We start from the raw sequence: 17,606 nt of genomic DNA on the forward strand, positions 1-17,606 counted from the left end.
TGAGTTGTATGATTTTTATTCTTAAGGTAAACACTTTATTCAAAAATAAATTATACCACAAATGTGTTTTTAAAAATGTGGATAGGCATCACACACCTCTCAGCCACCACTCAAATCAACCCAATCATCACTTTTTGCTAATTTTCTATCGTCCTCCCAAACAGGACAAGTTTAACCGGTCAAAAAACAAACCAAAAGAAAAACCTCATCTACAGCAGTTCTGTTAAACTGACCCCAAACAGAAAGTCGTCGTCACCTTGATTGGCTAGAAAACGTATACAAAGTTTATTTAAATATCTAACAGTTTCAACATGCAATCACAAGAGAAGGGTAAAATAAACATCGAAGACTGGCGCTTGAGTTTGAGTAACGACGTGATCACCGATCGAACTAAAAGTGACTGACGTTCTTCTATTAGCTCCTGAGAATCAAACAAGTGCGACGATTAAAGGGCAAAAACGAGTTTGACACTTTAGCGATAAACCGTTTTTTCTCCGGTGGGGTGCAAAGTTGGAAAAGGTAGCCTTTTCTTCAACTAGAGTGCGGCAAATTAGCTTTAATTAGCATGGAGACCGGAAGTAGCTACCGCTACACTAGCAGCACTAAAATATCACAAATTTTAGCTAATTACGCCACAGCTTGCATTTAATAAATGTTTACAAATAATTTTATGAGGTGAGAAATAGTGCTTGGACTAAACCTTTTGGACAAAACGAGGCGTTTTGAAAACAAAAATGTTAGCCTTCAAAACTAAGCTAATTTCCTTTAGCTCGCAAGATAACATCCAGTGTAACTGCTTTTAAAACTACTTTTGTGTTACATGTCAACAATAGGCGTTTATACAATGAATTGAACTATACTAGAACACTAAAAATGTTAAGGGCGATGTTAAAGGCAGCAGAGTTGGCCTCTTAAGAGCTTGTAGCTTATCTTATTAGCACACTACTAAAAAGGTGGTCAACTCTAAAAAACGAAACAAAATGGAAGCTTGATAGAATTCTAATAAGCGGGGCGACCAGTTTGACTAAACTATACATACATAAACGCACCTTATGTATTTATTAGTGATTCTTGGTAACATTGTCAAAACAATTCACATTCTTGATTCCTGACTCTGCTAAAGGTGAAAGTTGTGCTTTGAAACAAATGAACAGCAGGAAAAAAGGGGGGGTGAACTTGAAGGCAGCACGTTTACATCCATGTTTGAGAGAAGTGGCTTCCTTAACCTGAAGCGCCAAAGAAGACGTGATGGACAGACAGGACAGGACGGTTGTTGTGGTTTTGGCAAAAGGCCACAGCAAGGAGAATAACAACGATGAGGAGGGAGGTCAGCTTTGGTGTTTCTTGAACTATGTTTCGCACGTTGAACAGGCAGGAAGGAAGTAAGGACAGTGAAGGGGGGGGGGGGGGGAGTGCGTCAGTGCGTCTTTAACTTGGCGTGCTGCTGCGAGCTGGGCTCTGTCAGGCTGGCTTTGAGCGAGTTGACCACCGTCTGTCGCACGTTGTCTTCCATATAATGTTCACTGAGCGGCTTGAGAACCTGTAGCACAACACACAGCACACAGGCCCGCTAGTGAGGAACACTTCCTGCCAAATAGTGAGACACTCCCAGGCCACGTCTCTCTCGCTACATTAACATATTTACACACAGTACTGCTCCCACCCCTCCAACTTCACCAACATATATATATAGTTTTTTAATACTACATACTAATATACACATTTTTAAACGTACATGCTATAAAAAAACATTTACATACTGTACTTTTGTTTACACATATACTGTACATATTGTATAACATTCTACCTCTACCTACAGATTTCAATATTTTTTTACAGTCATACTGTATAGTACAAAACTTAAAAAAATATTTTTACATGCAGAATTGAAAAAAAAAACTTTAAAAAATATTTTACATTCGGTATTTTACCTATACTGTATTTATTTTTTATTTTTAAGATTTTCCCCCTTACAAAAAATAATTGCCTGTTAACATTCCTGTTTTAATTTTATTGCTATTATGGGTTATTGTGCCACCCACGCTTTTGTGTAGAATTGATGACTTGTATAAGAGTTTTAGCTACGGTGGTGAAAGTAAAAGTAAATGATAGTACGGTATGTGTGGACTTGGCCTGAGATTGGAGGGGAAAACAAACAAACAAACAAACAAACAAAACAGGCAGTTGTGCTGGAGCATGCACAGCACAGACGCCCCCCCCGTAAAAAGGACCCGAACAGACAAAGTGATCCTAACAGGAAAAATGCCATGAAAGCAGCAGACATCCTTCCCCCCCACACTGAGAGTAAGACGAATAGGAACCGTGAGATTCTGCGATGGGGCGCGGGGGGCCTGCTGACGGTACAAAGACAGAATCCCAACGACCTTCCGGGCCTGAACGTGAACAAAAGACAAGACAAGGTGGTCTAGCGGCTCTTCCTGTGGTGGTGATGGTAGTAGCGGTTGTTGTTGGGGGGGGACAGAGCCGACAGGCCCGGCGTCGCTCCCGCCAGCAGGGCGGCGGGCCACGGCACGCCCCTCGTGACGCGCTCGCAAAGTTTGGAAAAAACCTGAGAAGCACAGCGGAGGGGAGGGAGAGGAGTGTTAAGATAGAACGGCGAGGGGAGGAAAGATCCAGAAGGCTCAAGAAAGATGATTTCAAAAAATTAAAGGAAAGGAAGAAAGAAAAGAATACCACATAAACACTGTACTGGTGGCAGGAAATGGAAGAAAGAAGACAGGAAGTGAAGATGGCAGGCCGGGTGGGGAGGGGTGGACACATGTGCAGGTCACATGGGTCCTGACTGGGCTGAACATGAAACAATACTTCCAAAAAAAAAAAAAAACGCATGATGCCTTCACTTACCTGTTCCCACAGCGTCTCAGCCACCAGGTCTATCATGGTTCCCACCTCACGGAACTCTCCGGAGTACTTGACGTAGGCCCAGATGCAGAGCGACATCAACGCCAGGCCCATGACCAGGTTTGCAAGAGCCGCCAGCGTGCTCAGGCCGATGAAGCCCGTCACGCCGGACACCACGTAGGCCACGAACATGACGGCGAAGAGCGTGGCGGGCGTGCGGGCGGCGTAGAAGATGTTCTTGCCGTCGTTGTGCTTGCAGAAGTTTCCGAAGGCTTCGTCCAGCTCGGCTTCCAGCTGGCTTTGGTAGCGCTGGCAGAACTCATCGCCGCCCATCTTCTTCACCGAGCGGAAGTAGCGCACCGAGTGCTCGCGGAACTCCTCGTGGCAGCGCTCCAGGTCGGCGGGGGCGATGTAGGGCTTGTCGCCGCCACAGACCTGGCATGAAAACAACAGGTGAGCGGGTCTTTGTTCAATTACAGTCAGTTAAATATCAGGTATTGCTAACTTATGGTCAAACACATGATGCAATGGCGGGCGGTCTAGTGGTTGGCGCGCAGACCTCACAGCTAGGAGACCAGGGTTCAATTCCACCCTCGGCCATCTCTGTGTGGAGTTTGCACGTTCTCCCCGTGCATGCGTGGGTTTTCTCCGGGTACTCCGGTTTCCTCCCACATTCCAAAAACATGCTAGGTTAATTGTCCATAGGTATGAATGTGAGTGTGAATGGTTGTTTGTCTATATGTGCCCTGTGATTGGCTGGCCACCAGTCTAGGGTGTACCCCGCCTCTCGCCTGAAGACAGCTGGGCTAGGCTCCTATGGCAGAAAATTAATGAATGAATGAAGTCATAATATTAAAATGGCTGCACGGCGGTCGAGTGGCTAGCGTGCAGGTCTCACAGCTAGGAGACCCGAGTTCAGTTCCACCCTCGGCCATCTCTGTGTGGAGTTTGCATGTTCTCCCCGTGCATGTGTGGGTTTTCTCCGGGTACTCCGGTTTCCTCCCACATTCCAAAAACATGCTAGGTTAATTGGCGACTCCAAATTGTCCATAGGTATGAATGTGAGTGTGAATGGTTGTTTGTCTATATGTGCCCTGTGATTGGCTGGCCACCAGTCCAGGGTGTACACCGCCTCACGCCCGAAGACAGCTGAGATAGGCTCCAGCACCCCCCGCAACCCTCGTGAGGAAAAGCTGTAGATGAATGAATGATGCAATGGCTTTTAACAACACCCTAACCTGTTCCATGTTCTTGCTGTACATGTCTTTGGCTCCTGCCACAGCAGTCAAGTTGTTTGCTTCAGCCGTCGCCTTGGAAACAGTAAAAAAAAAAAGCAACAACATTAAGATTGTATGAAGCAAAAAGGTTAAGAGTTGAAAACGACACCAACCTGCAGCATGGACTTTGGATGTGGAAGCTCTTCGCCTTGGTAGATCTTTATGTACGCCTGAAGAGACATTGGAGGGGACATGTTTACATTTCCTCCCTTACTTCCTTCCTTACTTCCTTCCTTCCTTACCTTGAAGTACTCCACAAGATCTCGACACGTGACTTTGTTGCCTCCAATCTCCTTCTCCACAAGCCGCTCGGGCGCCAGTAGGAGAGGCACCAGCTGGGACAACTGCTCCTTAAAATCCCCATCAATGTCTACAAAACACAAAAGATGGAATTGTTTTCCCTTTTGGCGTCATAGTTGTCGACGCTTGTTCACTTGGAAGACGTTCCCACCTCTCAGCCGCCCGTCAAAGTAAGGGTTGGTGGACACCTTGAGGCCCGGGTGAGGCAGCAGGAAGCAGCCGATGTTGGAGAAGCAGGAGTGGATGTGCTTCCGGACGTTCTGCAACTCCTCGTGTTGGTGCTGCTTGACCTGTTGGTGCATGCGACATCACGCCCATCACTTAATGTTTCAAGATCTTCCTGTTGTGATGACTCACCTGAAGTCGTTTTTCCAAGAAGGCGTCGCCTCCTTCCAGGCCGTAGCTGTGTTCGTAGGGGAAACTCCAGTCGCGAATCAGGAACATGAGGGACTGACAAAGCAAATATTTCACCAAAATGAAAATACTAGTCAGCTATTTGTACGCAAGTTGCGAATACCTGGAAAGGTTTCAAGTAGATCTCTTCCATGGCGAGGCGGCCATATTCTGTGAAGAGCTACATCAAAAAACAAACAGAGATGAAGACAAATGATCAAACTCAACCCAGAACGTTTATTATGTAGAAGGTGACAAAAACCTGAAGATGCTGCAAGTCGTCCTCCTGAATGTTCTGCGAGAGATTGTACACCTGACAAGGAATGAACACACGTAAATTCGAGCATGTTCCTTTAAATGTTCTTGTTTAGTTCTATGACAAACCTGCATAGAACTTGTCATCGTGCTGAGGGCAAACACTGTGGCGCAGTCCTTGATGGTGGACTGGCTGTCGAAGGCTCCCTGGGTGTCCACCAGGAGGACGGCCACCTAGGAATGGTACGGTCGTAATGACGCACCCCGTCGAATCGCGCATCCTCAAATATTAAGTCCTACCTGGCTGCCGTCTGGCCTGTCCACCACAAAGACTTCGCTCCAGACCTGGATCCCCGTGGTCTCCCTCTCGCAGCCTCCTCTCCAAGTGAAGCCGGTCAAGGGGTCGTCGTTGCCGCCCATCCACTCTTCGCTTTGCTGCAGTGATGTGAACAAGATGAGAAATGTCAATGGTAATTAATACAAATACTATTGTATACGTATATAGTACATTATATAGTACATACTTGTGTCCTCACCTGATTGTGCATGTATCGCAGCATGAAGTCCAGCAGGAAGGACTTGCCTTTGCGGAACGCACCGGCCACCGACACCACCACCACATTAAGGTCCTTCACGTGGTCCTGCAGCAGGATCCGCTCCAAGGCGGCGGCGTCCAGTTCGAAGCTGTGCTCCTCCTCATTGGCTAGGAGGATCTGGACGGGCTGGGCCTTTTCCTCCACGTCTTCAACCTGAATGCGGTAAGTTTACTTAATAAAGAACACGCTTAACAACGTGCACGAGTGCAAAGTGGGCCATTTATGACGTTGAACGTCTCACCAGTAAATCCTGAATGCCTTCATCTGGCGAAGGGGTGAGGCTCACCCCCGTGCCCCGGTTGGAGTTCATCTCCCCGGTAAGCAAGTCACCGTCCAGGTCCCCTGGTCTCGTGAGAGACTTCCGACTGTGTCGCACAATCGGGACATCTTCGACCCTCGGGCCTGGCGACACCAGGACAAAGCAGAGAGAGAGAGTAAGGTTTGATGAATTGGACGAGGCAGCCAACTCTCCTCCTTGGACCAAAACTATAAACGTCAGAGGAACATCCCCGTCTTCTTTGCTGCGCTCGATTCCTTTATCCACCATGGTGCAGCGATCTAGGTCATGCTCAAAAATAGCAGTGCACTGGAAATCACACAGGGCCGGCAAAAAGGGACACCAGACCACAGAGAGCGAGGGCAGTGTTTACAATTGTTACCACAAAGTTAAAACACTTCCTCATTCCCTAAAACCCACTATAAGTGCCGGGGGTGCACGTTGATATAATTCAGTGAATTAGCCATTCATTCAAATGCGCATCATAGTTTCCCCACAGCACAGATAAATTACGTTTAAGTGCATCAGCAAAACAACCACTCACCGTAACGGCAGGAACTCCCGCTCATTATGACTTTAAATAATTCAAATCCTTCACTAAAACACTCCGTCCCATTCTCTGGCGGTTGCGTCGCTCTGCTTGCAAATGTCCGTCATTTAAGAGTACCGTACTTTTTAAATCACCGCTCAATGTCAGCGAGACACACGCACACACACGACACAAGCAAGAGTATGCTACGTTAATTCTCGATAATGTACGATAGCGTGTGTCCAACTCATCAGCTCAACTGGAAAAAGGAGGGGGAACTAAAATTAGCCCCCCCCCCTTCAAGTCTTATCTTCTGGTAGCGCTGAGCAGATGTTAACTGGCCTGCTTTTCCGTGAACACACTAAAAAAGGTCAGCGCAGGATGAGTGTGTTCCTTACACACGAGGCACCGTCACTCCGTCACGCATCACTTTCTTTAAAACCATACCGGGCAGCACCAGCTAGAACTTCTTAATCCCGGTGCCGGCTCCTCTCTTGTCGCCACTCTAAATATGGACAGTTTCTCACATTGTTTTGCGAGTGATGGACTACTCGGGACTTACTGGCTCGGACAAAGCAACCCTTCCTCTTGTTGTGGAACAAAAAGGGAAAAGTTGCTAGCATAAACGTCTCAACACTGAAGATTCTTGCTAAAGCTTCTTCAGCAGGGTTTGAAACACTGCTCAGTAAATGGCGGATAGAGCACAGCATTATTAATATGTGGGGAAGGGAACCATTTGTTTTAATTAGGTGTTCCTTGCAGTCCCGAGATAAGGTAATATTGCCTACTTACAAAAGAGCTTGTGTAGACCGTTAAATACCAACATTCCTGGAATTTAAACCCACATTGGACTCAAACACGTTTGTGCAATCGCTGACATTTACTCTAAAATCATCATCCCGTGAAGCCATTCTTTGTGTCATGAAGCCACGTGTTATTTTAAACGTTAACCACTTGACTTGGATGTTTGGCAGCGTGGTTGAAGTGCGCTTAGCACGGTTTGCAATGCAAAACTGTCCAGTCGGCGCCACGGCAACATCCTCGCTGTTTACATGATTTCCACAAATAAGAGACAAGAGCAGTGACTACAACTGATTGAATCCACAGAAAGCAAACTACAGGAAGTGAAAACCCCACGGTAATCCACCACCAAAAGATCCACCTGTTCCTGGCCTCTCTGGACACACGCGGGGCAAATGTCCAATGGTAGCCAGTGTAGCAATCAAGAGGACAAAGTGCACAATAAGAGCAGCAGCAGCAGCAGATCATGTCAGCATGTTCGTATGAAAGTTGACATCATCATCTCTATGCATTATAAGCGATTCCACGCCAAGACCAGTCACTACTTTGGACACTATTATACAAGTATTGATTTTGGTGCATCATATCCTTGTATATTATCATAGTAGCGTTATTGAATTTTCCCAGCATAGTTCCAAAACATTCTGAATAAATAATGTGCCACTTTTTCCCAACACACTGCTCAAAATCACATCACTCATGTATTTCAAGATCAGTTTTCACACTTTCCAGCAAGCCTCTAGTCTAGGATTTCGCCACACCAATCTGCTAAGAAAATCCCCAAATCCCCACGGTGATGGTTACCTCACATTTTTGCCAATCGTCATTTGTGCCATTCATATTTGCCCCCAGTAATAATAATATAATAATTCTAACATGCTTAACAGGTTACATGAAACATGTTTACACTTGCACAATCCATATCTAAAAAGGAGTAGGAAGAAGCAAGGCTTAGTTAATCCCACGCCTTTAGATTATCGTATGATAAGAAGCTTGGATATACTTGCACGTGCAGGTGCATGCAATGGCTATCATGTATAATGTAACTTATTATACAAGCGATGACAGTGAATCATTTCAAATGGAAACAGTTTGTTTTGGACAAAACAAAAACAAAAACAAAACAAAAACACACTACACTAATATATTGTTAAGTAGCCAAGCTGAGCCCCACCAGGGATCACGGAGCAGGAAAACATTAGCCTCGTTACATGGATGCTCTGCGAGTGCACTAATAATAGGCCATTTAAAAATACCCGGCTCCATTTGTAGAACCGTGGGGTTTAACGCCGAGTGTTGTTTGTGTGTTGTCGGATAACTTCATCCAGAGGAAACCGTACAAAGGTACCACTGCCGCCCCCCGGAAGGGGTGCACAGCCCGGGCGGACGCCTGCTGAGTGGTGCCCAGGTGAAAGTGGCAGTTGACGGGCGACAGGCGTCCCCGCTTTGGGCTCGTGTTTCCGGTTTTCACTTGAATGTGTGTTTGTTTTTTTAACTAACACGGGAGCTATCCGGATTATGCTAGTTAGTTAGTCCGCATTAGCGGCGTGTTTTCCTTGAGTGGACGCCGCGCTGCATTGGAGGCTAACGGGAGCGCGAGTCTGTTCGTGACAAAGACAAACCCGAACAAGTCTCTATTCGAGTTTAGACTCCCCTCTCCTGGTTTCGTACGCCACACAGTTCGCGAGCTCAACCCGAACGGCTGTATGAAGAGTGTTTACCTTTCTCGGCGACTCGGCTTTTACAGTTGGGCTCGAAGTGATTTCTGCTCCTCAGCCCGCTCACCTCCGCCATCTTGGAACTCAGCTAACAGCCGTGCTGACGTCACAGCATGCATTTGTGTCCCGCCGCCGGGGTTCGCCATGCACCTAACGCTGCTTGTTTTTGTCGCTTGAAAAAGAACATTTAAACTCAACATATTTTCATTCACATCAAAGACGACGGAAGGTAGTAAAAGTCAAGTTTGTGACATTTAGAATGGTGTTTCTATTTTCAACGAACTCAGGAAACTAGCTTGGGTCAACCAGGGGCGTAGCAAATACAATTCATACAATCATTAAATGGCTTTAAATTTGTTGATCATGATTATTAGATTATCATTACAGCAAATTGATTTGTGATCAATTTAACAATTTGTAAATAATGTGACAATGTAATATCAACTAAATAATACTATTATTCTCCTATTCCTTTTTATGACACACAATTGATAGCAAAATAAGTAAGACAGCAAAAACTACGATTTGACTCATTTATACCCGGAATTTGTAAACAATAGGGGTGTCTTGTTTGCAATAGTAATGGGATGATGATAAATGAATTAATTCATCTTAAAATAAATGAAAATGAAACCTGTTGACTGGTTGGCGACCAGTCCAGGGTGTACCCTGCTTCTTCCCGACCTTGGCTCCAGCATACCCCCTAGTGAGAAAATGGATGACTGGAAATGGAAACCTCAATATATCGTACCAACTCGTCATTTCTTTTCAGATTTCATACTTAAAGGGAGGGGGGGGGGGCATGGTGGTGAGGTTTGCGCATTTCGAAGTGAGCCCTGAAAGAAATTTGGGATGGCTCAAAACGCTCGGTTTCAAAAGGCGTGGTAAAACTGCGCCTTTGTGATATCACAGAGGGGCGGACGTCCTTATATGGGCGTGTCAGTAAGATTGCCAGATAAGCTCTCTGTCCTTCCCCAAGCTCTGCTTCTGTGTTTACGTTGCTAGCAATGCCTAATAAAAAGTATTTCTTTGGATGTAAAGGGAATCCAAAGAAATACAGCTGAATAGGTGCAGATTCTGTACGAACTAGAAAGCTGTCTGTGCTGGTTATTGTGTGTAGCTGCTCTATAGGAGTCCACAACTGAATACAAAGGGCCAAAAAATGAGCATAATAGGTCCGCTTTAATGGAAATCATAATTGACTAAATGTATTGTTTCCTTTCCAGGTGTCACCTTAGCAACTTTAACCCTTCACGGATGATTCTTTCAACTCTTACAGGTAATCCACACTAATGTTTGGTTAACGTTTGTTGTTCTTCCCTTAAAGTAGCCCCTGCCATAAGGTTCTTATCTGCAATCACTCAATTTCCCTGCCATTCATCTTGGAGGAAATTGAAAAATAGTTCAACTGGATTGTTTACACGCTCTCATGTCGAGGGCACTCTTATATTGTAGCATTGCTCCACTGTAGCAGCCTGCCGTTTTCTAGTGTAAATATGACTGTGTACTCAGCCATTGTTTCACAGTATAGAAGCTGTTGTATACACACTGAATCATACTTACTCCCGACTCTCATTAAGCTTGAGCACGCTTTCACAAACGCTGTAAAGATAAGACCTATCTGCTGTGTTTTTAAACACGTTATATATATTCACCCTCTCGCTTGATGGTGGTTTTACCTGCTTTAAGCAAGCACACGCTTTATACCTCAATGAGTTGAAAGTGACTCGGAGCGTTTACACAGCTGTTGACATGATGGAAACACCATCTGCCTACAGAGGAGCACAAATAGGACGCGGGCATTTTTTGCAGCGCTTTCTAATCCTTTGACAAGTTCTTCTCCGCTGGAGAGGAGGGGTGGGTGTCTTTTAGGGGGGGTCGGGCAGGAAGGAACATCAGGGTGGGGTCCTTTATTGGAAGATCCAAATATGTCAGAAATACGATGCAATGCAATTCCACAACCACATTAATTACCTTTGCAAAAGCAGAGTGTTTTTTTTTACACAACTCACACTAACAGGCGGGCGGCATGGCGGTCTAGTGGTTAGCGCGCAGACCTCACAGCTAGGAGACGAGGGTTCAATTCCACCCTCGGGCATCTCTGTGTGGAGTTTGCATGTTCTCCCCGTGCATGCGTGGGTTTTCTCCGGGTACTCCGGTTTCTTCCCACATTCCAAAAAAAGCATGCTAGGTTAATTGGCGACTCCAAATTGTCCATAGGTATGAATGTGAGTGTGAATGGTTGTTTGTCTATATGTGCCCTGTGATTGGCTGGCGACCAGTGCAGGGTGTACCCCGGCTCTCGCCCGAAGACAGCTGGGATAGGCTCCAGCACCCCAGCGACCCTCGTGAGGAAAAAGCGGTAGAAAATGAATGAATGAACTAACAGGCGTACCTAATGATTTGTCCAATGGGTGTAGATTTTTTCATATTTATATGATCATCGTTTCTCTGGGGATTTCTGTGGACCAGATAGTCACAGAATGCTTTTTTAACCCTTCCTACAACACACACGCAGACACAAGTCGATATATCAACATGGCGTTATTGACACAGCCATAAAGAGGAAGACAAGGACAAGTGGTGGGCAAACAGATAAGAGCTTAAAAGCTGCACGGCCTGAAATAACCTTACTCTCACTTCTGGATTTGGCTGGCTGTTGGACCAGGTGATCCGGGACATCCCCTCATATCTGGCTCCATCCAGGGATTAGGAATGACATTTAGGAAGTATAGAATATATAAAGAGAAGCACAGCACCATCTTGTGGCAGTCTATGAGAAGTCTGTTTTGTTTTCTGAGAGCACTAATATGAAAACTTACTCACTTTAAATGAGATTCAAATTAACCTTATAGTTTTTTGCAGCCTGGGATTAATAACGTTGATAAGAGGGCTCCCTCTAGTGGCAAAAATGTGAAAATACTTTTATCAAATCACTGGAAAAAACATTGCCACTACTAACCACACGGTGGCAGTATAGGCTAGGATTTTTGTGTTGTTAGTCACAGGACGGATCAGGAACTGTAGTTAGCTTACCAGGTTAAATATGCAAAATTAGAACCATTTTGGTATACTTCATGTAAAGGTAACATTAAGATTGATATCAATATTTCGACCTTTTCATGAACAGTGATAGTTTTAGACCAACTTTATACGTCATCACTTTCAGAACCTAATGCAACTGGCTCCAAAATGTTGGATAGGGGATAAATAGGGACGTCCAAACTCCAGCAAAGCAAAGCATGCAGATGAATCATCAATATTATATCAATATTTCAGTTTATTTTTTTACATTTTTATATTTTTTGCTTTATTTTTCTTTTTAATTAGTATTTTTCCTGTTAAATTGTATTTCTACAATGTGCTGTTGCCCTATAAAAACAAGGTAAGGGCCACACATGGCCCCTGGACCACACTTTGGACACTCCTGACATAAATGTACATTCATTCATTCATTTTCTACCGCTTTTTCCTCACGAGGGTCGCGGGGGTGCTGGAGCCTATCCCAGCTGTCTTCGGGGTACACCCTGGACTGGTGGCCAGCCAATCACAGGGGACATATAGACAAACAACCATTCACACTCACATTCATACCTATGGACAGTTTGGAGTCGCCAATTAACCTAGCATGTTTTTGGAATGTGCACGCATGCACGGGGAGAACATGCAAACTCCACACAGAGATAGCCGAGGGTGGAATTGAACCCTGGTCTCCTAGCTGTGAGGTCTGCGCGCTAACCACTAGACCGCCGTGCCGCCCCTTATTGTTTCAATCATACTGAAATAATATGTAACTAGTCCTACCAGAGCAGCACGTTAGTAAACTATAGGCCCGGAGCCCCTGGAGGCACCGGGGCCCTTGGGGGCAGGAAACATGAAAAGCCAAGCCAAGAAAGGAGTCTCCGAAGCTCAGGTTTAGTTGGCACGGCAGCAGCAGCAGCAGCAGCGGGGGGTCTCATCACTCTCTCCACACTTCTGCTGTCAGGACTTTTGTCCGTGCAAAATAACTGAGTGGCAAGGCGCCGCCTCCCAGGTAACACGGAGCACGGAGACGCTTGTTCACTCACGCTCTCTCGCTCCGTCCTGCAGGGAGACGCAGCCCGGCCTTCACAGTATGAACTACCATGTGAACCGAAGCAGTGAACGCGACTGGCAATTTACACTACCTTTGAAGTAAACATGAACTGTATACTAGTATAAATAGTATAATTCTGCATAACCCTATAGTTTTGTGGCATTGAGCAGAAGTAACTCACTATGGTAATGGTAATGGTTTTATTTCATTTGAACATGCATCAGATTACAATTGAATGCATCACATAATCAGTTCACAGTTCCACATGTCCAAAAGGAGTAGGAAGAAGCAAAGCTTATTAAATCCTACCCCTCCATCTGGTACTTTTACAATCAGTAACTGTTACATTTGTTCACTTCCTGCTTTCCATAATACAGTTTAATTTTTTTTATTTTTTTTTATTTTAAATTTATTTATTTATTGTCCCGTACCAAAGTACGAGGTGATATGACCATACAATGACATTATGTGTCCCATAGTGATGTGTACCATATGTGTACCATATAGTGATATATATAGCACATCATGACATCATGTGGTTCTATTATCTGTAAATATAAGCTTATATGCGACACCTTTTTTTTCCATGCAGTAAGCCACCATAGACTCATATTAATATTTTTATATTATATATATATATATATATATATATATATATATATATATATATATATATTTTTTTTTTTTTTAAAATAATGTACCTCGTACCGAAGTACGAAGTGATGTGACCATCCAATGACATAATGGGTACCATAGTAAGTGTCAATATAGTGATATATATAGCACATCATGACTGGTTCAAGACTCTTCATCCTTGTATTTAGCAAACATCAACTGCTTGTATTGTTTCTTGAATTGGCTCATCGTTGTGCATTGTTTGATTTCCTTACTCAATCCATTCCATTGTTTGATTCCACATACTGAAATGCTATGGCTTTTTAACGTAATCCTAGCATATAAACTAAACCTGTATGGTGTCCAAAGTGATGCCTGGGGGTCACAACTCATTTTCTATAGGCTTGTCGCACAATAAAAGTATTTAAAAAAAGTCACAAAAGCAAAATGTTAATAGTAATAACACTAATAATATTACTCGTAATTACCTACCCCTTATAAAATGATTAAAATCTTTCATTTAACACTATTAGGGCTATCAGCGGTAAACGTTTGAACACCTTTACACTAAAGAAATGTTGTTAGCATCCTGCTGGGTGTTTAAAAAGCTTGTTTTGTCTTCTAGTCACTAATGATTTAATTTCATTTTCCTCCCTACTAGCCTTTTGTCCTTGTTGCACATCTCATATACGGTATATTCATTGCAAGTGTACCTTCACTTGACATTTTTTGGTACCTCTAACAAGCCTGCAACCTTCTGTTTCGCCTTGTTGCCGTAGCGATTGGCGACCCATCAATTTAGCTTGGGAGCTGTTCTGAATGGGTCGTAAAAAACCAAGGGGCGTGTTTGTTTGCAAGTGGAGGTCAAAGGTGAGAAATCACTCTTCTTCCAGAAGAGCTGACTCCACCTTTTTTTTAAGGAAGTCCTTACTAGGACGCATTGTTGTCAGTCAACTCATCTTTGTGGAACGGTTAGAGAAGCCACGGTAATGCTGTCTCATTGTGTCCACCTCGTTCGATCGGAAGTCTGTATCAAACCCCCTGTTTTTACCTCAAATATTAGTATTTATTGCATAGATTATACCTAGAAATGCAAACAAAACATGGCATATAGCTAGCATGCGGCAACAAACTGTAATAATCCCCTGTACAGTTTAAATGTGCCCAATATTGGATATTTTTATGTAATATTGGACATGGTATTTATGTAAAGCACATTGTATTGCCAGATTGCCAGATGAAGTGGCTCAGGTATTTGGTAAGGAGGCCCCAGGAAGACCCAGGACATATTGGAGACCATGTCTCTCTTTCATTTGGTAGCGCGAGTATGAACTGCTATCATTTATTCATTCATTTTCTACAGCTTTTTCCTCACAAGGGTCGTGGGGGGCGGGGGGTGCTGGAGCCTATCCCAGCTGTCATTGGGCGAGAGGCGGGGTACACCCTGGACTGGTGGCCAGCCAATCACAGGGCACATATAGACAAACAACCATTCACACTCACATTCATACCTATGGACAATTTAGAGTCGCCAATTAACCTAGCATGTTTTTGGAATGTGGGAGGAAACCGGAGTACCCGGAGAAAACCCATGCATGCACGGGGAGAACATGCAAACTCCACACTGTGAGGTTGCGCGCTAACCACTCCACCACCGTGCCGGCCTGAACTACTATCAGAACTGCTCAATTCACTTTAACTATGACTTTTCTATCTGCCGGTAAATGTGGTTCAATTTCAGTCATTTTGTGGGTGAAGTGCTTGTTTTTACACATTTATTTTTTTGGGGGGGTAGAAATGGACGATGAGAGCAAGCCTCCGCCACCTCTCCTCCTGGTCACAGCTTTTTTTTTGTGTTTGCTATCAAAGGAGCCTGAGCAAAGAGACATGAGCCTTAATTGTTGTGCTTTATCAAGGGGATAAAGGCAGGATGGGCATCAATTTAGGACGCCTTTATTGTACTACAAAGTGTGACAGACTGACGGGGAGATAATTGGCAGAGGGAGAGAGAGAACGGGATGAAAGAAGGAAAGGATGCCGAGCACCAAAAAGCAAGCTTGGTTTTGAGATCAAGAGGAGTACAAATGTAAAATATTTATCGGAAATTGTATTCATAAATTCATAAGACATAGAACTATATTTAGTAAGTTCAACTAAAGTGCAAATGGACGTAACACACTTTTATTTATTACTACGATTGACGCAGTGATACAGTAACGTAAAGGTCGATTTTTTGCAACCAATCACCCAATAAATTGAATAAAAAATATATCAATACATATAATAGGACTTTGATTGTGATGGTGATTTATTACATTTTTTCCCCAATTATTTTTGCTAATAGTACCACAATTTTACAGTTATTTATTTTAATGTTATTGATCTTTTATTAATGACCTTAAATTTTAGAATGGTCCCAATAAATAAAATATACTATAATTTAAAAAATTGTACTTGTAATGATAGCATCCATCCATCCATTTTCCATGCCCCTTAATCTTCATTAGGGTCGTGGGGGTTATGCTGGAGCCTATCCCAACTGACTTTTGGTGAGAGGCGGGGTACACCCTGGACTGGTTGCCAGCCATTCACAGGGTGCATATACACACTGATAATGATCACATATTTAAAAAATATATATGCATTTAAAATGTATATATAAATGTATATAAAATATGATGTTTTCCAATAACATATAGACTTATACTGTACATAATGATGCACAGATGAGCACATTTATTTCAACAAACATGAATCAAAAAGCAATTTGCCAAGAGTTGGCTGCTTGAGGGTGAAAAACTCCCCCCAAAAAGGACCTGCGACCCACTTTTGGGTCCTGACCCTCAGCTTGGGAAACTCTGCTTTAGTATTATTAAAGTGAATTCCCATGCTAGATCATATTTGGTGAACCGTTAACTTTTTTCCATCTTTACGACGCTTTCCTCCTCCACAATGTAAAGCATTTGTCGGATATAAATGTTTGCCGAGTGGCATATTTGCATTGCGGCGCGGCATTGCCGCACTCCACAGCTTGCTAATGTGGCCGACTAATGTTGGCCTGCGTCCCATTACCTCTGAACTGATGGCTATGTCTGATTATACTGCGGCAATGCGACGACTGTGGCAGCATCATTTCCAATCTGTGCGCGGCACAGCACTTTTAATTAGCTTTGATGAGAGAGAGGAAAAAAAACTATCTACTTAGCTCTATTCTATTAGGCGGAACTCAAGAAGTGTTTGTTCGGTTCACCGTGGCGCAATATTATACACACACATTCCCATCACTGAGCTCTCCACCGCTGACATGAATATATGAGTGTTTTTATCTTTGCAGTCAAAAGGCGTCGCAGAGTTAAGTGGCCTTGTTGTGAGGAGTGTAAGGGGGTAGGAGGGGTGTAGGTGGTGGCGACGGGGGTGGATGAAGGAGAGGCCTGCAGCACCATGCCTAATCGGCCTTTTCTCGCCAGGGTCAAGACTTTCTGTCTGGGTCCGCGGTGCTCCCTGCCACCGAGGGCCGGCCCATTCAGGCGCACAATGTCCCTGTCAGTCCCGACAACACTTCCTGCCTCCGCTGGCTCCAGCCCTCGCAGGGATACACAATATTTCACAGCTCCCAACAATGGCCTGTCTGCCTGCACCCACCATATGGTTACTATGGGCCGCAATATTGACACACATCACTAATTATTCAAAGAGGCGTGAGACGGAGAGAGCGTCCCTCCCTGCAGCTCGGATGCAGACGCGAGTAGTGTGGGAGTTCTATCAAGGAGCGGCGCAAACAAAGCAAACTGTTGCTTAGGTCCCATTTTTTTACGCGTTTGTGGTTCGGTACTTTGCACTTTGGTGTGTTCAGCGTTCACGCTGGTATTTTTGTCATGGGATCTAAGGCTGAGCAGTAAAGAATATAT

At 44.2% G+C, this 17,606-nt stretch overlaps 1 protein-coding gene and 1 long non-coding RNA gene across 7 annotated transcripts in view; one reads left to right on the top strand and one right to left on the bottom strand.

Moving 5' to 3' along the window:
• On the bottom strand, positions 1–9,137 carry atl2 (atlastin GTPase 2). Of its 6 annotated transcripts, XR_009120439.1 has the most exons (15): positions 9,012–9,137; positions 5,925–6,085; positions 5,624–5,836; positions 5,388–5,525; positions 5,217–5,321; positions 5,095–5,145; positions 4,957–5,013; positions 4,797–4,889; positions 4,591–4,729; positions 4,382–4,509; positions 4,253–4,309; positions 4,101–4,172; positions 2,866–3,297; positions 2,322–2,569; positions 1–1,540 (listed from the first exon to the last, which is right to left on the bottom strand). XR_009120439.1 is itself a non-coding variant. In XM_058059178.1 (14 exons), exons 1-14 carry the CDS (start codon positions 9,082–9,084, stop codon positions 1,418–1,420), a joined length of 1,839 nt encoding a protein of 612 aa, XP_057915161.1. In that variant the 5' UTR covers positions 9,085–9,137; the 3' UTR covers positions 1–1,417. The 6 variants fall into 6 exon arrangements, 5 of the variants coding, with proteins under 5 accessions (XP_057915161.1, XP_057915159.1, XP_057915160.1 ...); XM_058059178.1 differs by lacking the exon at positions 2,322–2,569 and having other exon boundaries at positions 5,388–5,522; XM_058059176.1 differs by having other exon boundaries at positions 1–2,569; positions 5,388–5,522.
• LOC131108273 (uncharacterized) overlaps positions 8,818–17,606 on the top strand; it is a 23,996-nt gene continuing 15,207 nt past the window's right edge. Inside the window, exons 1-2 of the long non-coding RNA XR_009120442.1 lie at positions 8,818–9,237; positions 10,235–10,287. This is a non-coding gene — a long non-coding RNA (uncharacterized LOC131108273). The remainder of the gene's footprint in view (positions 9,238–10,234; positions 10,288–17,606) is intronic.

The sequence above is a fragment of the Doryrhamphus excisus genome, chromosome 20 (genome assembly GCF_030265055.1).
Source record: "Doryrhamphus excisus isolate RoL2022-K1 chromosome 20, RoL_Dexc_1.0, whole genome shotgun sequence".
Classification (NCBI taxonomy): domain Eukaryota; kingdom Metazoa; phylum Chordata; class Actinopteri; order Syngnathiformes; family Syngnathidae; genus Doryrhamphus; species Doryrhamphus excisus.

Coding starts and splice junctions, on each gene's coding strand:
- atl2 (XM_058059175.1), bottom strand. CDS start 9,084: ATGGCGGAGGTGAGCGGGCTGAGGAGCAGAAATCACTTCGAGCCCAAC. Junction 5,014..5,094: donor ACGACTTGCAGCATCTTCAG/GTTTTTGTCACC, acceptor TTTTTGATGTAG/CTCTTCACAGAATATGGCCG. Junction 3,298..4,100: donor ACAGCAAGAACATGGAACAG/GTTAGGGTGTTG, acceptor TTTTCATGCCAG/GTCTGTGGCGGCGACAAGCC.